At 41.7% G+C, this 20,298-nt stretch overlaps 1 protein-coding gene across 1 annotated transcript in view; it reads right to left on the bottom strand.

The window, feature by feature from the left end:
- The window catches only part of DOK6 (docking protein 6), a 243,584-nt gene that overhangs the window by 22,940 nt on the left and 200,346 nt on the right, over positions 1 to 20,298 (bottom strand). The window contains exon 7 of the mRNA XM_086469280.1: positions 18,157 to 18,274. Within this exon, the coding sequence (XP_086325406.1) occupies positions 18,157 to 18,274 (118 nt within the window). The remainder of the gene's footprint in view (positions 1 to 18,156; positions 18,275 to 20,298) is intronic.

Here is a 20,298-nt window from a genome sequence, read left to right as displayed (position 1 = left end):
GAAAACACCTCCCGGTTCAGCCTATCCCGTTTTCCTTTTAAAGGCCTAACATCTAGTGGTACAAAGCTCTGTCTGGAGGTGTATTTACGCTACTTACCTTCTTCTTTAACTGTGACATGGATGTGCTCAGGCAGTCTTGTAACCGCTGTCTCTTCTGATCACAAAATGGCACTTGGTCTATGAGCCAATTAGTTTGGCCAAGTTTGCAGTTACCACAGGGACCACATTTGTAGTCTTTAAAAACTGCTTCATACATTGTTTTCATGGCTTAGATGTTAAGACATCGTTTAGACTTCAGAACCCACCCTTTACTCATTAGCAGTTAACGGACTGGGAGCAAAGGCAACAGCTAACATTTATTTCATAAAGTCATCTTTAATGAGAAGCTCTAGTAGTAGACCGAGACCAGCTAAGTGAGAAGGAAAATAAACTTTCTGAGACAATAATTCCTTTAAATATGAGAATAAATCATCCACCCCATAGCCAGCAAAAGTAATATGATAAATTACAGACTAAGAAGTTACCCTGATCCTGCATTTTCAAATGCTCCTCTCATTTCATTTCTAACCTCCATTGATTCATTCCAACATCTGAAATCTGTAAAAAGTCCATTGGTATACAATGACCTCTGGCAGAGGTCACTCCTTATCCCCACCAAAAAGATGGGGAATTTCCACCCAAAGTAAGCAGATTTCAGGTCTGACCTAATATTGGCCTTTTTCCATTTGCAGAAAATCTGAAGTCTCCTTAGGGCAAGAAACACATTTTCTTGCAGTGACATATATCTTTTTGGTACTCAACAGCAATAATGACGTTAAATTTAGCTCCTTGAGCCCTCTAATTGTAGTCCATAGCTACATACTGTGCACGTGACAGCTGACCTACAGGAAGGTGCTCAGCTAATTTGCTCCTTTTTACAGAAATAGTTCATGTCTCTCGGTCTCACAATGAGTGGAGAATGTGCCTGTCCTCTGGGTAAAGCGTAGCTGCCTCTGGTCCAAGCAGAGGTCTCAGCCATTTCAGTAGTATAATAAGACGGTGTCATAAAACCGACTGTTCTCATCATATTTACTCTATATTTTTGTCCGAAACCACAGAGATGTTGATGATAGGTTATGATTTTATGACATTCACGGGTATATTATATTATATCATCTCACTGTAAGCTTATTACATTTAGAATGACAGAAATGCAAATAAAGGAAAATATTTTACTGTTTCTTGTAAGGATATTCAATGTGAACAACAAAAAATATACTTAATATGAAGAAAAGGCTAAACATTAAGATAAAATTTGCACACAAACGAGTAGCACTATGCCCACATTCATCCACCCTTTCATCTGAGTCTTTTATCACAGTGTTTTCTATTTCTCTTATAAAAATCTGAACGTGCTGTGACAGGCTTTTTTTTCTTTGCTCTTGTCTTTGCCTGGATGTTACTGCACACAGCAATGGCCTTTGCTACCACAGTGAACAGAATTACAATTCTATCATCTATTACATTTATACTACCAGGAAATTACAGAATAGATCTATGGATCACATCTCAAGTGACAGGGAGGACATATGTTGGAGGTCAGTACGACCTTTTCTCCTTTTTGCTAGGATATTCCAATTGGAAATTAAAATAATTAGAATATTTAAGACAAGGCTGATCAATGATCTAGAAGTTCACTGAAATCTGTGTCTGAGCTAATCCTTTAAGAATCATTACTGATAAGGTAATTTGTTCACAGGCACAGTTCCTCTTGTCTGATATTAGTGCTTAATCTCCTCGGCATGTTAAATGCAATCCTGAAAACAACAAAGCCGTTATCACCAGAAAATATACTAACAAACGATCAAATACATCCATCTGGATAGAGGTCCAAAATTGGTTTTGGCTGTTGTTGCTAGAAGAAATGCAAGATAAAGAACACGAATGTCATCAAAGCATAAACACATCAAGTAAAAGGCCACTCCTAAGTGATTTGTCTTAGTTCAACAATTAAGAAAATGAAGCAATATACAAGCCAAGTCTAGCCAAGAACAGCTCTAGAATTCCGTTAGTTTATGCATGTACTGTGAGAAAATAAGGTTATGAGCAGATCTATATTACAAAAAAGACAAGCAGTTTTCAAAGCTAAAAAGCAGCTTTGAGTAAACTTTCTTATGATTTATTAATTTTATTTGCAAAATGAATGAATGTAAATTTGAGTCAACTAACTGAATGATATTTACAGACTACACTCTTTGCCTAGTCTTTTTCTCTAAAATAAGACATTTTAGAAATGGATTTTAATTGCTGACTGTTGATAGTGTGTTCAATTACTGGATTATACTGATTCTATTTCTCAAAATATTTGAAAAAGTGATATTATTTGTGGCCGCTTCCTCACAACATACAGTCAAAAAAGTAAGGACTCCCAAACAATTTGGAACATTTGTATTTAAACTTTTAAGTCACTGGAAGAAATCCAGTAATAGTTTTTGATATGCAAAACCTTCTGTCAAAATTGAGCTATTTAACAATGTCTTTAAAAAGCTAATTTCTTGTTTGGGCACCATCTATATTATATAAACATATATATATACACACATAAACAACTGCTTAATATTTGGGTAATGGATATAAAATTGACATCTCTGATGTTCTTCCTTTTGCTATAAACCACACGTGTAATTCAGAACACGTTTTCTATTTTCATCGTGACTTTGGTTTGTGGAATTGTGAAGTTTCACGTGTTTCTGCACACAGACCCCGTGTTTCCAGGAGCACTCCAGGCACAGAGAGATCTGACAGATAAAACGCCTCAGTGGCGCTCTCGCCAGAAGGCAGAACATACGTTTCTGTCCTTCTGCCCCGGAACAGGCGACACGTTACTGTCACTGCAGTGTCATTGTTAACATCCCAGGGCAGAGAACAAATGCTTCATTTTTTGTCACTATAAAATATAACCTCACCTTCTTCTTCCCTCTCTATTTCCAATAGGATCACAAAAGCCTATGCTACGAAACACACTCCTTCCTCTAGGTCACGTAATGATGTGCAGCCCTGCTCCAGTGTGACCAGAGTGTACGGGTGCTCGCTGTTCACAGCACCCAGGTGAGCCGTAGGTACAATGCAAGGTTTCTGAGCCATTAGTAATCAAGAGAAGAAAGAGTTTAATAAAGAGTTTAATGCATTCCCTCTTCTAACATGCTCAAGCTCAAATCCAAACTGAAACTCTCCAGTCCATGAAAATACAGCAGTTATCAAAAATGAGCTTCAATCCTGGCACACAGCTTCTTTGGTGGGAGGGACCCAATACAATATTGATTATTCACTTTTTTGAAAAGTTGTCTTTCCAGAAAAAAATTCTCAGAAAACATCCTCCCACTCCCACCTCCCCTTCCCTCCCACCCTGAGGTATCTCAGCTATTTTCTATCCTGAATTGAGCCAGATTTTCAAATGGAACGATGAAACTGAAATTTCACATTAGTGAAATGTTAGCAGTACAAACGTAACAGTAAAACAATTAAAACTAAACATTTATTGAGGAATCCTGGTAAGAAATTAAAGCATAATTATTTGTTTGGTTTCAGAATCAGACATTAGTAATATTTAATGACTAACACCCTTTATCTCAGTGACATACATAGAACTACAATGGTGGTTGTAATATTTCTCCAAATCATCCTGTTTTTCAGTGGGAAAACCCCCTAATTTCAGAGATAAACAAGCTATTTTCGATAATTTCTGGGGGATGTATCTAGCACTCTTTTCCAGAAGGAAGAAACTATTGTATTCTCTGTGCTAGTCCAATAATCATGCTTCACAGCATAAGCTATGAGAACTGAGAAAATGATTTATTAATTGTGAAAAGAAAAAGGTTATCACAGAAATCCTTTATAAGAAAACCCCACAAACTTCTCAAAATGTTCAGATTTTCATGGGCATGGTCAGTAAAAAACCCATCGACCGAGGTACCTGGAACGCCTCATGGTGTTTTACGAATCCTTTGCCGTGACACACGGTGTTGAGCGGGACGGGGAGCCTTTTTGCCATCTTTGACGTACCTCCCGCACCAGCCCCACGCTCGCAGCTGGCGAGACCCCGGGCACTCGCCAGCTCTCCCAGGAGCCGCCCCTGACACGCGCGCCCACGGCTGCAGCCGCCCCCGCGGCAAGGCACCCCCGGGGATTCGGGGCAACCTCCGTGCTGACCGGTTCAGCGCCAGGCCCCAGCCCCATGTCGTCCCAAACGCGTGAGCCCTCTGCCGCAGCCCTGCTGCAGCCCCGGGCGCTGAGCCCTGAGCCCCACACTGCAGAGCGAGGGGAGGCGGGGATGAGGGTCACAGTGCTCAGCAGGGCCGAGGCACAGACGCACCATTGACCACAGAGGCTGAACCCGGATCTGGCCTCAGAACACGAGCCTGTTCGTGCTGAGCAGAGCCTTTACACCCCCATTCGCCTTTAAAGCGTCGTGCCAGCAACCGGGGATCCGACAGCGCCTGACTCCATGGAACGTTCAAGCGACATCTAACTGGGCATAAAGGTTGCCTTTGCCAAGCCACCCATCAGAATATTTTGACCAAATCTGCGCTGTTTTAACGAGCGTGTGCCAGTTCAGCATTCTGAATCACACAGCCGTGGCATTTCTCACCAAGCAGTCGGTGCTTTCAAACGGGATTTGTTGTTTAGTCAAAAGGCAGTCCTACTCCACGCATCGAGAGGAGCATAAGGAAATGAGGCACCCTTTTAATCAAGACACTGCTACCACTTAAGAGTAATTTAAATCTCCAAGTTGTGCATCAGAATCCACGCAGGGATTCTTCTCCTATCAAAAACGAGCAAGCACAAAAACCAACCACAAACACCTTTCACTAAACTGGCCCTTGAAGATATGAAGCCTTTCAACTTAACAATTCTCATTAACATCCTGGAACGTGGACTGCTAGGTAGGCTTTGCTCTTGCTCCTGCACTTCATCTTTCAGTGAGCTGATGGTCACAGTGGATATGAAAGACCTGAATTCCTTATCATCCCTGAGAAAACTCTTGTCAAAGGCATCTGCATTTTGGTCTAACGGTGCAATACTGCGATAACCATAATACCTCTGCTGCGACCATCCAGATCAGAAAGTTTCCTTTTGTCTTTGTGCCCGAAGCGCCCATCCTCAGGAAAGAGGCTTCCAGCTGCCACAGGGCAGTAAGTGTGTCTATCACACTTTCCACAGACACTAGATTCAGCGCACGGCAAACACTTGCCAGCGGCATTGTTTTGCACATAGCCATAACACCAACATAAAAAAACCTAAGTCAGTTTGGCATACAAAACAAAACATAAATCCATCTGCTAAGCAAAACACACTTTAGGATGACAAGAACGAGTTTCAAATGAAAAATGTTTTTAGCACACTAAAACAGCAACGGTTAACCATTGCATTGTGATAGCAGAGAGTACAAATACAGAATAACAACACACAAAGCATACGTAACTGTGGAGAAATAAACATTTCTGGTATATTATGTAGGGTAAGAATAGAAACATGAACCTCTTTAGCAAGCACACTTGGAGGTCTCTTTAGCAGAGCTATGCTGATCTACAGCAGATTGGGATCTGGCACTCATTTTGTTCTGTCACATAACAGGAATACTGGACCTAATTGTCACCAACTATTTGCATATCATAGACATTTGAATAACAGGGAATAAATCCATTTATGATCTATGAGAAACAAAATCAGTGTTACACAGAAAAGAAGTGAGAAATGTTTTTAACAGGAACATAATGTACATTGGGCCACTCATGAAAGACAAATGCCTGACGCAGAAGCTGTAAGGAGATTTACAGTCTGCTGTACTTGGCCATACATTTCACGTCTATGAAGTCTCATAAACACACCTAAAAAATCTGACACATAACATGACTTTCAGTTTAACTCTAAACAATACTTTTGATCTAACACGTACTTCTGTGAGGAAAAAACACTTGGATGTGAGCTGGATTCAAGTTTGCAGCTATTTAGAACTGAATATGTACTTTACAAGACATAGAATGTACATTATTCAGGCTCTGGTACATCTTGATGTATTTTAGGTATACAGTTCAGAAGAGATTCCATACTGAAATAACATCTGTGTTGCAACAATGCATCCAAAAGTAATATATGATAATACATGAAACTCTTCATGGTGAAATGATCACTTTATAACATGGTTTGTCTTAACATGTACATCTTACCTACAATTATGTATTTCATTTTGATCTGCATAATACTACTTTGTTTGCTTATTCACTGTGTAGGTTTAAAAATCCTGTTACCATTTTCATAGGATATACTTGGGGAACGATTGATACACTGATACCCATGAGTTTTGTATTCGGTTTCTGCTAGTAAAACTCCAGACAAAAAAACCCACCTGTAACTATCTGGAAAAACTTAATTCTTCTAAGTACATCTGCAAAAGCAAAATACATATAAATATTCCCATTTCAAATAAAACGCTACAAACTAATTCTGAGTAATTTTCTCCTAGGAAGAATTCTCTCGATGGGCTAATGGCTTCAGTGGGCACTCCACGAAACAACAAATTTCAAGCAGTATGTACTAAAACTGTAGCTACACTCTAGCGTTACGGTTGAAGAACAGTGCCTGGCTGCCCAGGAGAGACGCCAGAATAATTGTTAGATTTCATGTTCTTCCCCAGGCAGGTAAAAACTGCAAATGCCGTGCAGACCGTCAGACACGAGCCACACTGCCTCTCAGTCACTCCTCTGAGGCCAGTAAAAACAGGGTTCAAAGCTAATTCCGTCTGTCACTTCTGATTAAAAAAAATACTTTCAAGCAGCAACTCGCTGAGTTCAGCTTTAGAGCTCCTCCCGAGCCGGGACTGTTTTCAGGGAGATAAGGGCATCGCCACCACCCTGCTGCTGAGGCTGGACATCGCTTTACTGACAGCGTGATGGTACGGGCCCGTTCTCCACGTATGAACCTGCACGGCCACCGTGTGTGTGCTGGGACAATTCCATGCTATGTGATGGTACTGAGAAGGCTTTATTAAGCCACTTCCACAGTTGCAATGATATTCTCAGTGGTTTCATGGTTTTTTCATTTTGTGGGGTTTTTCTTTGTCTAATCACATCAATGTAAAAAAATAAGAAAAAGAAATCTCTTTCATATAGATGACTTTTAAGTCTGACGCAAATGTGCAGATATTTTATCATATAAAATGCATCTACATTACCATGTAAAAATCCAGCAGAGATCCATGACTATTAGAATAAAGATTAACTTCAGTCAAAAAGGCTCTACATAATTACACGGGCCACTGAAGAAATGCTTAAAAGCAGGAGTCCTGTTTGTGCTACAGTGATCTGTGCACATGAGTAACGGGGAAAGGATTTAATCTTGCCTAGGTCAGCAGAATGTGTTTTTTTCACGAGCAAGGATGACTTGCAACAGCTGAGGACCAATGCCTTCACAATAAATTGGCTTCTCCTTCTTGTCTAGTTATGAAGGGTTTGGGGGTTTTTTTGCATCTTGCATGGTTTTGAACATTTAAATAAGCAAAATAAGTATCTTATATTTATAGCAATGATGCTGTCCTGCTCTGCCTGGGACAGAGCCCAGCCCACCAGGCCAGGCAGGCCGTTAGCAGCTCCACCAGCCAGGGCAGTGACCTGAGTGAGCCACAGGGGTAGCCCGTCCTGTAACGCCTGGTCAGTATAAAGGGGGAGGTTGGCTGGGGAGAGGGGGGGTTCTCCTGGGCTTCCTCTTCTTGTTCTGACTCTGCTTATTCCCTGAGGACAGCTCTCTGGTCAGTTGTGACGGCTGGATATTCATTTGGCTGAGTATAACTGTGTGTGTCTCTGCTGGTGCTGGGGGTGTCTCATTAAACCTGTTTCCCTCCCACCCAGGGCTCTGCTCTCCTTTTCCCCAATCCCCCCTCCCTGGCTGGTGGGGGCCATCGGGGGATGGAGCGGCTGTTACAGCTCAGCCCTGGGCACAGGCTAAACGTAGACAGACTCTATTCAAATTTCCTGTACGTCTTCCCTTCTCATAGTAGTCACGCAGTAGCACAGTGTTGTTCATGTCTGTGTCAATGTTCCTGATTTACCGCAGCATAAGGAAAAAACCAGTCTCCCCTTGAAGATAACAGCCGAAATTGTCCCCCTCTTTGGCATTTCATTACACAATAAACAGCACAGCAAAATTTATGTCTCACTCCTACAGTTAGATACAGGGTTTGAAGTACTGCTAAGGTAGTAAGAGCATGAGAAGAGGCATCTTGAGCCTTTCTTCATATTTCTTCAGTGCCAGGACACCTTGGTGCTGGTCCAATCCATGAGCACAACATGGAGTAGTTCTTTGCTTTGAAATGCTGCCAGCAAATCAGGAAATGGTACAAAATGATAAAGAAGCTCAAGAAGAATCCCATTCCCTCACTCTTACACTACACGAACAGGAGACCTGTGGTCTAGAAGGCGCAAGATTTTTGCAGCCGCAGGCACTGAGAAGAGACCTTCTCACAGGTACCCTGGACAGTCAAAAGGCACTACTACTGATAGACACCAGCACATGTTAGAACCAAAAAATCACACCCTGGTACAGATAACGTTCAGTATTTGCTGCCCCTGGCCCTGCTGTTCCCCTACCCCCCATTTATTTGTTAAAAATGGGTTGTCTTAGGATACGGTGACAGTTAGGAGAAAAACAAGTCTCTTCACAGACAGATTGACACTTAAACCAAAATGCACATACTTGATCAGAGGAAAGTGTTTCTATAAGAGGCTTGAAAGGGATGAAAAACTGCTGAGCTATTTCTCAGAATTAAATACCTGCTCAGATGAATGGGGAATAATGAGACAGTTGACAAGACTGAGAGAAATACATTTCCACTTCCTAACCCAGAGCAGGTTATCTTTTCCATCATAAAACGCTTGTGACATCAAATGTTTGGTGATGATAGGACTGTCATCTCACAAACAGAAGCCCTGAAAACCTGCCGAGACATCCTGGTACTGTATAACAGCAATAATGGATGAAAACAAGTGGCCAAAGTCTGTCAAGAACCAACCATTTAAATCGATGCTGCAGTTGTAACAATTACGATGAGAACAGGCTTTTTCCAATTAAAGTTTGAGCTTCAATGCTCTACGTAAACAGGCTCTGAACCATACTTTCAGCAACACCGTTGCTTGTGAATATTCCCAAAACTTGGGATGCCCACACAGGAAGAGGAGATGGAAAGCACATTGGGGTTCCTGCGTTCCCAGTCTGGTGCCATCAGTCCACGACCAAGAAACCAGGAAATCTGACAACTTCCCATTAGACACCCTAACACAGAATGCCAAGACCTCATTAAAAAGCAACACTCGTTCCTACTTTAGCAAAAAAGTAGGCAAGTGTATGGACACAGAGTTGCTACTCTGGCATACGTGTAACAGGTACTTAGGAAGAAAACATTCCGTAATTGTAGATGTGTGGAAAAGTAACCAAAGAAGGTAAAAATGAAAACTTGCTTCACACAGTTTTCACTAACTTCCATGAAAACGCACCATAACCAGTAATGACAATTTTACAGAAGTACAGGGTGGAAAAGAGAGCGTTCAAATGCTTAATTAGTCAAACGCAAGAACAATAAGCAATGTTGTGAGCCAGGGGAAGAGCATATTTCTTGGAAGCTGAAATCAAACGACTGATCAAAATCCTCTTTAAATTATATTTCATTCAGAAAAGACAAAACCAGTGCTATAGATACAACTGACTAGCCATGTGTCTTCTGGAGGCTGAAAACACACCTGTGCACAATTAGCTAATTCTCAGCTAAGTATTCAATTAACAGAGTAGATGCTTTACTTTAGGTGTGTGATAATAGTGACTACGAGCAAGTTGCACCTCGTTCAGCTCACGCCAAACAGCCTTGGGAACAGTCTGCAGGGGCTGTGCAGGGCTCAGCAGAGCTTGGAGAGAAAAAAAAGGGGCCCAGCACTGGCAGCGGCAGCCCCCACCGAGGACTATTCCCAGGGACAGCGGTGGGCTGGGCAAGACCCCGCTTTCTACCCTGAGCGAGGATGGGAGTCCAGGGTGGACGAGAGGCGGAGAGAAGATGCATCCCCAGTTTCTCAGCCCGCAGACCCGGGCAGAGCAGCCCCTCCGGCACAGGGCGACAGGCCGTGCCTCCCCCAACACAGCCACCCACGGTGCTCGCCACCCGGCAGGGAAAGCCACCGCGGCACAGTCCCGCTGCAGGTGCTCCAGGCCAGCAGCAGGAACATCCATGTTTACGCCGTTAAAGAGAGCGGCCCGGAGGATCTTTTAGTTTCATCCCCACTCTGCAGGGAAGGCGTTTGCTGCCTCATTCCATGCAGGACCTCACCTCTACCCCCTGCAGCCGGGACAGGTGCGGCTTCACCGCACGCTGCTCTGCTACTCGGCGCTGAGCCCTCCCGTGGGCGTTTCTGCCAGAGGCAGTGAAGGACAGAGCCTCTGACAGCCACAACGCCATTTCCAGAGCCTGCAGTTGAACACCACTGAGCCACTAAGTGCCCCCTTCCTCCAGTACCTACCGAGTCCTTTCTCTCGTCTCTCTCCCAGTCTGGTATTGCATTTTCCTGTCTTCCATACGGCTTTGTAACAGAATACCTCATCTTTCCTTAAACTCACGGCAATGAGCTTTTGGTTAAAGCCCCTTCCCAAAAGGCATCTTCAAAGAATTCTGAAGGACAAGCAAGTATCCAGCACCAAAACAGCAAACTCGCTTCTGGTATGCAAACACGGAACTGCAAGGAGTTGGCAGACTTTGGTTTCGGAAAAGATGAAAAACTTTCACTTTGGTGAAGCCTTGCTGACTCTGCACTGGGAGGAAATCTCCATTGTTGTTCATAGCTCTTATTCCTGTGAAATTTATCTTCGTTTCCTACAGTGTATCATTTTGATCAAATAAAAAGTTGGCAGGATATAAGAACGCACCAAGATGAAAAGGCTTTTTTGACAAATAGAGAGGGAAAGATGGCCTAAGTTTTTTTTTTCTCTCTATTAAATACTACTATGATTTTTTTTTAATCTGTTCTGCACAGCTGAAATTCACTGTGGAGTTACTAAGCACATACTCCTATAGCTTGATTAAACTGAACAGAGTAGGGTGTCCATTGTGCTTCAATTGGCCTCACCATGGAAATAAATAGGTCTGTACTAACAACAGACTGTATGTCACATGCCACAAATATTGTCACCATAACACTGTTGCATATTAGTAACTGAGACACACATAAAAGACAATCTTACAGACACTTAACAGGAATGTATTTGGGATCTTACGGTACTCTCTCTAGAACAAATATATTTTAAACTTCATAATAAACACATAACAGGCAGATAGATCAACGCTATGTCACTTCAGACAGGCAGTTAAATATCTTTTTATATGATCCCATCTTATGTCATGACTGTTAGAACACGAAAGGGGGGTTGGATCTTTTTTCCACTTCAAGTAGAACACAACCAATCGCACTTGAAATACTTGGGCTTGGCCTCTCTCCTCATTACTGCTGGCAAAGCTGGTATTATTGACAACCCCCCACTCTTGCCATTACACAGCCTATTTTCTAAACTTACATTGTTTCTAGATTATAAAAACTTTTGTGAACATGTTCTATAGAAGTGCCAATTTCAACAAATTTTACTTAATTTAAAAATCATTATTGAAAGAAAAAGAAGTATAAACAGTTCCTTGAACAGGGGTTTAATGCATTCCTGATCATAGAATCACGAACGATTTGGGTTGGAAGGGACCTCAAAGATCATCCAGTCCAACCCCCTGCCATGGCAGGGACACCTCCCACTGGACTGGGTTGCTCAAGGCTCAAACATGGTTTTGAGCACTGCCAGGGATGGAGCAGCCACAGCTTCCTTAGGCTGATTTGACTAGAAAACCTGGTTTGTCAGCTCAGATGTATTTCAATTTGTTTGGAATTACAAAAATGAACCGACGACAACCTTCTTGATTCTAACATACTTAACACAAACCAAGATTTTCAGAGCTAGAGCAGTGTGGATTTATTAGTGAGACGATTTAATAGAAAAAAAAAAAAAAAGCAGCTTTCACAAAATTGACCTTTGACAACTATTTCAATTTTCTCTTTGATGTAGCACAGCGAACCTTTCTTGTTCAGCCACTCCAAGACAGCCGACAGCATCCTCGGAGCTGGTTACGCCTGTTCTCCCACTACATGTACGCTGTCACCGAAGGACAGCTCTCATGATGCCGTGCAGGTCCTTGACTTTTACGACACAGCAGAGAGATCAAATGACTGCAGCCTGACTGTAGTCGGTCTTAAGCTAACTCTGGGTAAAGATTCCTGGTTTTGGTTAAGCTAAGCCGGGGCAAAGCTTGATTTGCTTCTCACACGAACAGCCAGCGAGGTGCCAGCATCATCAGGTATTCACAAACTCATTAAGTTAAGACATAAAAAGAGATTTATAACTAAGAATTTGTGTAGTTTGCACTGAAGAACTTACATTTTGGAGGGGAGAGGAAGCAATCAGCCAATATTTAATTGCTCTTCTTACCCTGTTTGGGCTTTAAGCTGTAGCTTGAGCTCACGGTGACTTCTGTGCTCTCTGGTCTAGCACAGGATAACCTCACTGGCAAGTGACCTCACTGCAGGATCATCATCTGAGAGGAAGGCCATCTTAAATGAAATCAGAACTTCTGAATTTGACAAGAGAATATGCTTTATTAATCTCATTTTGCCCCCCCTCCCCTATTTTTCATGGCTCATAACTGTAAGAACCTCTTACCTCAGCAATCATTTATCAGGATGAAAGGGAACATGTCAAGATACTCTTCACAGTTTGTCAGTAATTAGCTCTAGTAATCACCGCTGAATAAAATGAGGTTCTTTACTGATTTCTGAGGAAGACATTTCCCATTTCTGACATGCCCTTTCAAAATCAGACTAGTGAGGCACTATTTTACACAGATTTTCAAAGCTCAGAAGAAAAGGATCAAACCTACCGCATAAGACTTGAGAAGCCCCACAATACAGTCATTTTAAATAATGCAGCTCTTACCTAGCTCCTACTCAGTAAGTATCTTGATTCAGGTGCTGTTTATTCATACTCCAAATTTTACAGGCTCCATTTACTAGTGTGGAAGTCCTGATGAGATGCAGCAAAGGCAACAGGAAGGTGGCAGGCCATAAAGCATTTCAGCTTCAGCTGCTGGTAGGCACTTAGTGAAACATTACTGAGTGAGCAGGTTTATGTAACAGATACATTCTCACATTTTGTGTCATTCACGTTATTCTGGCATCAAGATTAGATGGGAAAATGGATTCTGTACCATGTTGCTGGGCATATCAACAAACAATGGAAATGCCAAAATGACGAATGTCCTCCAATCCATTTTACATACTTTAATTTGCATAAAACTGCAGAAGCCCACATCGGAAATTCCAGCAGGATTAGCCTAAGGGGGGTTGAACAGGATGATTCAAACCCTTCTAAATATCTAGCAAAGCAAATATTCTCTGATTGTTTTTAAAGACTTATCTGAGCTTCTACTTTGAAAAGGCTGAAAACTGAGCTAGCTAGGAAAAATCATTTGTGTATGACTTGGTCTCCCTTTTACATACAAAACCTTTTAGCTGAATGGGTTAACACTATTCTACTTAAAAACAAGAGAAGGGTGAGCTCTTGCCTAACAAGGCCAAAAGACAAGGGGCAATGCAGGCTTGCTTACCAAGGCCAAAGAGGAGCCAGAGTTTCCCTCTGGTTTGGTTTGCAAAGTAGGTTTATTTTTCCCTGCATCTTCAGTGTGAAACACAAAAGACAATTGTATCAATGTCAAAATGCCTACAGAATTTGTTGAGGCCAGTTTTTACTTCTGTAGGGTTTTGATTTTGACATGTACTTCCAAGCAGAGGCAATGCTTCCAGCTTAAGACCTGTCTCACTGAAAAGACTACAGTTTCATTTCTTGAAGTTCCTCGCTAAGTTTAAAAATGTGAGACTCTAGCTCTTTGCAGGCATTTTAATATACTTTTTGCTTTGTTATGGTTCACAACAAAATGTGGTAAGCATTTGTGATAGTGCAAATAAGCATTTGTGATAAGCAAATTGCGACAAGCAATTTACTGTGGAAAAAAGCATTACTGTTCTCTTCAAGAGATGTAAGATGTTCCCGCTGTAATTCTTACACAAATATATGTTCCTTCACATGAGTACTCTCATAGAAACGAACAGGACTGCTGATGTGGGTAGGCGCTCATCACTTTGAGTATGAATGGCAAAACTAGAGTCCAAATAAGGAATACGAACCAGACTCAAAAACAACAGGGGTGATTGAAAGAGACTCTTAATTTTGAATTTCTTGTAGAAAGGCCAGACTGTAATTAGATTTTCTGAACATAATTTCCTCAGAGATTTCAGTAACTGCAAGACAAAAAGCTAATGTAGGTTTCCATACCAAAATTTTATTTGGCCTTATTTAATAATATCCAAAATGACTGTTTAGAATTTGTACTACCCACATTCTTTGGAGCAGAGAACGAGCTATGTTTCAGCTAGCTGAAAGTTCAGTCTGCAATCCTTTTTTCATCGTAAGCAAATTTAAACCCAAAAATGCAAAATTAAAAAACCGCCATGCATTAATGCCATCTATTACCTTTCGCTGTATAAAAAGAGTTGTGCTTCATTTCTCCATTTTTTATGTCTTGTGAAACAGTGCTAAAACATACGGCAGGTAATGACAATAAACAAAGATTTACAAGGACACATACAGAGGGGTTTTTCATGCTTACATGCCTTTTGTACCTGTATTTTTCTCCCTCTTAACCATGATTTCAGCTCACAGCAGTGCTCTTGCCTTGTAATTTTTGCGGTTTTGTAAACCTTCATGTATAGGAGGGCATGACATATCAATGAAACTTTATCTTCTTTTGGGTTCTGATTCTTCACAGAGCTGTCTATTATTCATGAAAATGGACAATTCATTTACATCTACCCATGTATGCACAAAAGATCACCTAATAGTATTTTCTTTTATTCTGTTACTCAAACTATTTTAAGATAAAAATCTGTAAGGACACTACTTCATTTCTGAATTGTAGTTACAGGCAAGATCTGGATTAGCAACACACACCCTTTAGAAAGAGGCATTGTTTGCCAGGCCGTGGGGATCAGCTGGGACTTCAAGTGAAATCACTCCGACAGAGAGGTTTAGACCAGAACTCAACCCGATGGCTGTGAAAGCCTTGGGCTGCTCTCCCGCGCGGCAGGGAGAAACTCCCCTCCTCTTCCCCGCGTGCGGCGGTGGGGCTTGCCACCCGCCCCTCGTCCCGCCGGCGGGAGAGGAGTGCCGAGGCCAGTGCCGACGGGCCCGCGGTGCCAGCTCACGTGGCCGGAGGCTCCGCCGGACCCACGGCACTGCACGGGAGAGGGCACCGGCAGCGACGCGGGGCCGGGCAGGAGCCAAGCGCCACGCGGCTCCCCCCGACAAGCAAGAGCCGAAAGAGCACCGGGAAGGTGCAAGAGGGAGAAGAGCTGTGCAAAGAGAAACCAGCCCGCCTCATCTGGGGGCACTTTGCGCAACCTGTGCTCCTCCAGCACTACCAGTCTGCGTTTCAATCTTTTCAGGCCCTTCCACCCAAGTGCTGTCACGTGCCGACGGAGGGTGACAAACCCATGGACTGAGTCGCCTTTTCTCATCTGAAATGCAGTCTTTTTTTTTAAAAAAACCCAACCAACAACAAAACCACCACAAAATACCCCACCTTCCTACTCTACAGCCTACTCATTATCTGATCACCTCACACTACTAATTAAGTTAAATTCAACTGCTAAATAACTCCCAAAGAGTCGATTTATCTAAGGTAGTAGGAGCCCACATTCATCTCTCCTTATACATCACCAGCTGCTGTTAATTAAACTCTAGTCACTTCAGACTGCAAGTTTGAAATAATTCCCCTTATGGAAACATTTCACACGTACTTAATAGAGAGTTTGGCCATTACCTTACTGGTATTGAGGGAAACCTGAGCACAGGTAGGCACCACTAGTTACTTCATTTCACTGTTAGTGAGATATCCGGAGGAATGTGTGGAATTTTCAAATTTGTTCCCTGAGTGTAAAAAGCTTTGTCAGGAACACTCATGAAATGCAGAACCGAGTCTGATGGATTATTCTCTAAAGAAAATCCTCTCTGAAGGTGTAATGTACCTTTTCAAGCTCAGAGGAGCTCACAGCAGCAGCAAGCAATTTCTTGCTCTGCAACAGCTCCTCTCAGCTGGCTGCTGTACTGCAGCGAGGGGGATGTTCGCAATGTGCTTTCTCGCCACCCACCTTCCACCTACACCCATGAAGCATCCGTGGGCTGATGCTTTGACAACCGGCAGGTCTCTGCTGTGCAAAGAGCACCAGCACGAACAGGTATTGGGACAAACAGGCACACTTTGCGCTCCCTTAAGCTCCTGTACAAATACATTGCATTTAATTAGCCCTTGAAGCAGAAGGTTCGAAGAGAACTTCGTTACAGATAATGAATAATATTCTTGCATGCAAAAGTTTTGCAACCAGAGGGAGACAAAATTGTCCGCTGGATGCACTCCTTAGCCACCGGTACAACTGAGCTAGTTTCTCCTGAAATCAGCTACGCTTTCTCAAGTGTCAGTCATCACAGCACATGCAAGAGAAACGAAAGTCTTAAGTTCTGAAATATTTATTAGTCCCCTGTTTCAATGGAAGTGTGAATAAAATCTGCGTACTTCCAAACAGTAAAATTTTTGCATTTTTAATAATATGCTTCCAGTATGTTGTGCCCTGCAAAGCTAGTTGGTGTAGACACTGAATTATTACTTCATAGAGCAAGCTATTGCAAAGGCCATTTATAAGAAACAGAAGACTGCAGGGAATGAACAGCGTTCCGTTCCTTTTTCTCACGTCCGTGTACATCACAACATGCTTCCTACCTTTTTGCCAAAGGAAAGCCCCATCAAGAACACGAGAAGAACTCACACCTCTACAAATAAACTTTTTTTTTTGCATTCTTACTGCGTTCATTTAAAAAATAGCAGTGACACAATGAATATTTTTAAGGTGATCTATGAACACAACTTTTTTTCACAAACAACTTCTGGAAGATTATTCTCTTTTTTTCCATTACTGTTATTTAACTGTAAGACTATAACCATGATCAGAAATTCACTTTGTCTTTGTTGTATGGGGGATGACAGGAAACAAATGCTGTACCCTTTAATGAGTCACCCACTGAATTCACACCTCACCTGCTGATTTTAATCTACGTGATAATTTACATCATGTCTTTCAGCTACATACTGCATTTCACTTATTTTAATGAAAACATGTACTATGTTTTCTCGCACTGGGTGTCCCTGTTGGCGAGCTGTTTCTAACCTCCTAGCTAAATGTAAATTGCTTATGCAGACAGACTATTTAGAGAGAAGTCCTTAAGCCCTTTCCAAGTAATACAAAGGAATATCTAAGGATAAGTCGTTAGGCTTTAAAAGTGCAAACAGGTCTAAGGTCTGTGCTTTAAATGTAACAATAATTTCAGTTTCCCGAAAGATACAAAGCGATTTCAGTTTAGGAGCAGTGAATCACCATCACGTTACATTAATTATAGCATTCAAAGTCTTAAGCAAATAGCTTACAACCTGAACACAAGAAAGAACTGTAGGCAGAAAAATATCAGAAGTACATACAGCAGGCCTGTAAGTTAGTCAAGTCGACACTTCACACGTACGATTCACCAAGCACATTCACCAAGAATAGTTCTTTTTCACAGAATTATTTTGCTTTAATCTTGCAACTCCTATAGCCACTTTATGTAGATTTAATTGAGCACCCTGAGATTGCCCAAATACACACAAAATCTCATTGGAAGAAAACACTAGAACACCCTGACATTAATTAGCTACTGAGAAGCTACATGGAGCCAAAATGTCTATCCAGCTTTATGTGGTGATACTGGGAATAATTTTCACCATTAGTTTACAAAATGACTAAAAGAAACTTGTTTTATGTAAATCTGGGAATCCTGCTGAGGTTCCTGACAACTGATAAAATGAAATGGAGAGAAAACAGCCAGCACAAATAAAAAGCTATTTGCATGAGTTCTGGTCAAACAGGAAGGACTACCGGACACGGCATTTACTTATGAGGAACTTGCCTTGTAAACTGTAGATTTCTCCAACGCTGTTCTGCCGGGTGATATGATGCCAATACGCGCTACGAGGAAGTGAGATCGACTTGGATAACGTCATTGGTTCAGAGAGACTGGTCTGGAGCTAAAAACCAAAGCAAACATACATGGAACATCACACACAACCATACTTGACAGATAATCTCAAAACTGTAAACTGAACCAATGTTGTTATAAAGATACTATTTCCTGAATTACCCCAGGGTTTATACCATCATTTGAACTGTGTTACGAGCATCAGCACTGTGAATGCTCAGGAAAAAGCTACAAAAGTACATTTGGGTGTATAGGTTCATTAGCACAGGTTAATATTGGGACATAGGAATTTGTCCCTATTTATCTACAGCTATTCTGGTTACTGCCAGAACTTCATTATTTTCTCTTTATGATAATGACACATTACCATGTGCCTGGCATCTTAAACCCCTCTACAGCCACACTTCTCTTTGGTCATTTAACCTGCATATTGGGTTGAATACCCAGAAAGATGCCAAGAGAGGATCCAAGACAACTAGCAGAGAATTAGCACTGAAAGGTCATTAGGCCCCTAATCCTCCACTCAAGTGGAGGCATCTCATCACCAGCAGCAGGCTGCAGCCTCAAGAGGAAATTTTCCCAGTCCCTTCGTGTAACTAAAGCTGTGAGCTGGGTGGTAAGTGTCCCCGTGTACCAGAGCGACGGCACAGAAACCCGACAGGAGTATTGAAGGGAGCTCTGTCTCCAATGTACTACAAGAGGTGAGTGAAAGACAGGACTAGGCTATAGGAAAAAGGAATGATGGAGGTCTGTGCATCCTGACCACCTGTGTGGACATGCCTGTATAACTCACGCTTTCCCTGTCCAGAAGAAGAGAGACCATAACTGCAAAATTTGTGTATCTCTGGCTTTACAGAATATAAAACGCAATTCGGGGGATCTAAACTCACGACGAGGCTGCGGGGCATGTAATTTCTTCAGGGGATGTCTGGAAGGATCGACACTGAAGGATCAATTCTGTCTGGAGGTTTACAGTGGAAAACCTCTGAGTTTCAGGAGTGGCACCAGGACAGTGAGGGTGGTACTCTGAAAGGCAGTGCCTAGAAACCCACATTTTCAGAGAATCCAGCTACAGAGCAGAAGGTATTCAAGGTCTGGATCATCTACTGCAGGCTAACGATTCCTCAGTCAGACTCACAAGGCCAAATTAAAAAAAGCTGGTTTTAGCTGTACAAACTCATGTAATTCTGTAATACAGAGAGAAACACTTTAAGAGAGAGTACCACAATTTATAATTGTAGATTGTTTAAATATAGATTATTTCATTTTTGAGCATTAACACACACGAATCTGTGGCAGATATTTGGCTTCAGAACAATCTATTGTAATTACTTCTGTTGTTGTTTTCTTAAGAATTGTCATCAAAATTACTCCTTGTCTACAGCTAATGTCTTTTCTGCTCATTTATAGCCAGATAACATATTTCATCTGTCAGTGGTGCAGATCATCACTGGAAGCTATTCGATATGAAGTAAAGAGCTTACAGACACATTTCTTCCATTAAAAAACCTCAAAATCTTTATCACAGGATTTCTGGTTTTAGGGAGACTTGAGAATTTAAAGTTTTTTGACACAGAAAATTTCCTTTATTGTGGAGATCAGGGCAATAACAAACCTTCTAAGTTATTTTACCATGTTAGTATAGCAAGACTAACAAGGGCAGCTTTGTTGAGTAAGAAAAGTAAAGCCATGTAACTTCAATACACATACGATTTATTAATAATTTATTCAAACAAAAGGTAATAGTCTTGAGGCAACAGGCAAAACTTTTCTTTAGTGTGCATTCTGAAAAAAAATATTGCAGTAAAGGGAACCACTTTGACTACGGTTCATTATCTCAAAGCTAAATCCATGGACTGAAGTGGTGAAAGTTATATCATTATTCCTGGTCTGAGGTGATTAGTTCCTGCCTGATCTGACCAACACTGATGATGAATTTTATATGCACACATTAAAGCTTTGAAAGAATTAAAAAAAACCCCAACATTTTCATTATAAATTAAGGTAAGAACTGCTCTAGTTCAGGAGATCACATTGTGAGCATTCACAGCACTTTGTTTCCTCAGATTCTCT

This window comes from Leptosomus discolor, chromosome 8, assembly GCF_034619465.1.
Source record: "Leptosomus discolor isolate bLepDis1 chromosome 8, bLepDis1.hap2, whole genome shotgun sequence".
NCBI lineage: Eukaryota > Metazoa > Chordata > Aves > Leptosomiformes > Leptosomidae > Leptosomus > Leptosomus discolor.
This window is presented reverse-complemented; position numbering and strand designations above follow the sequence as displayed.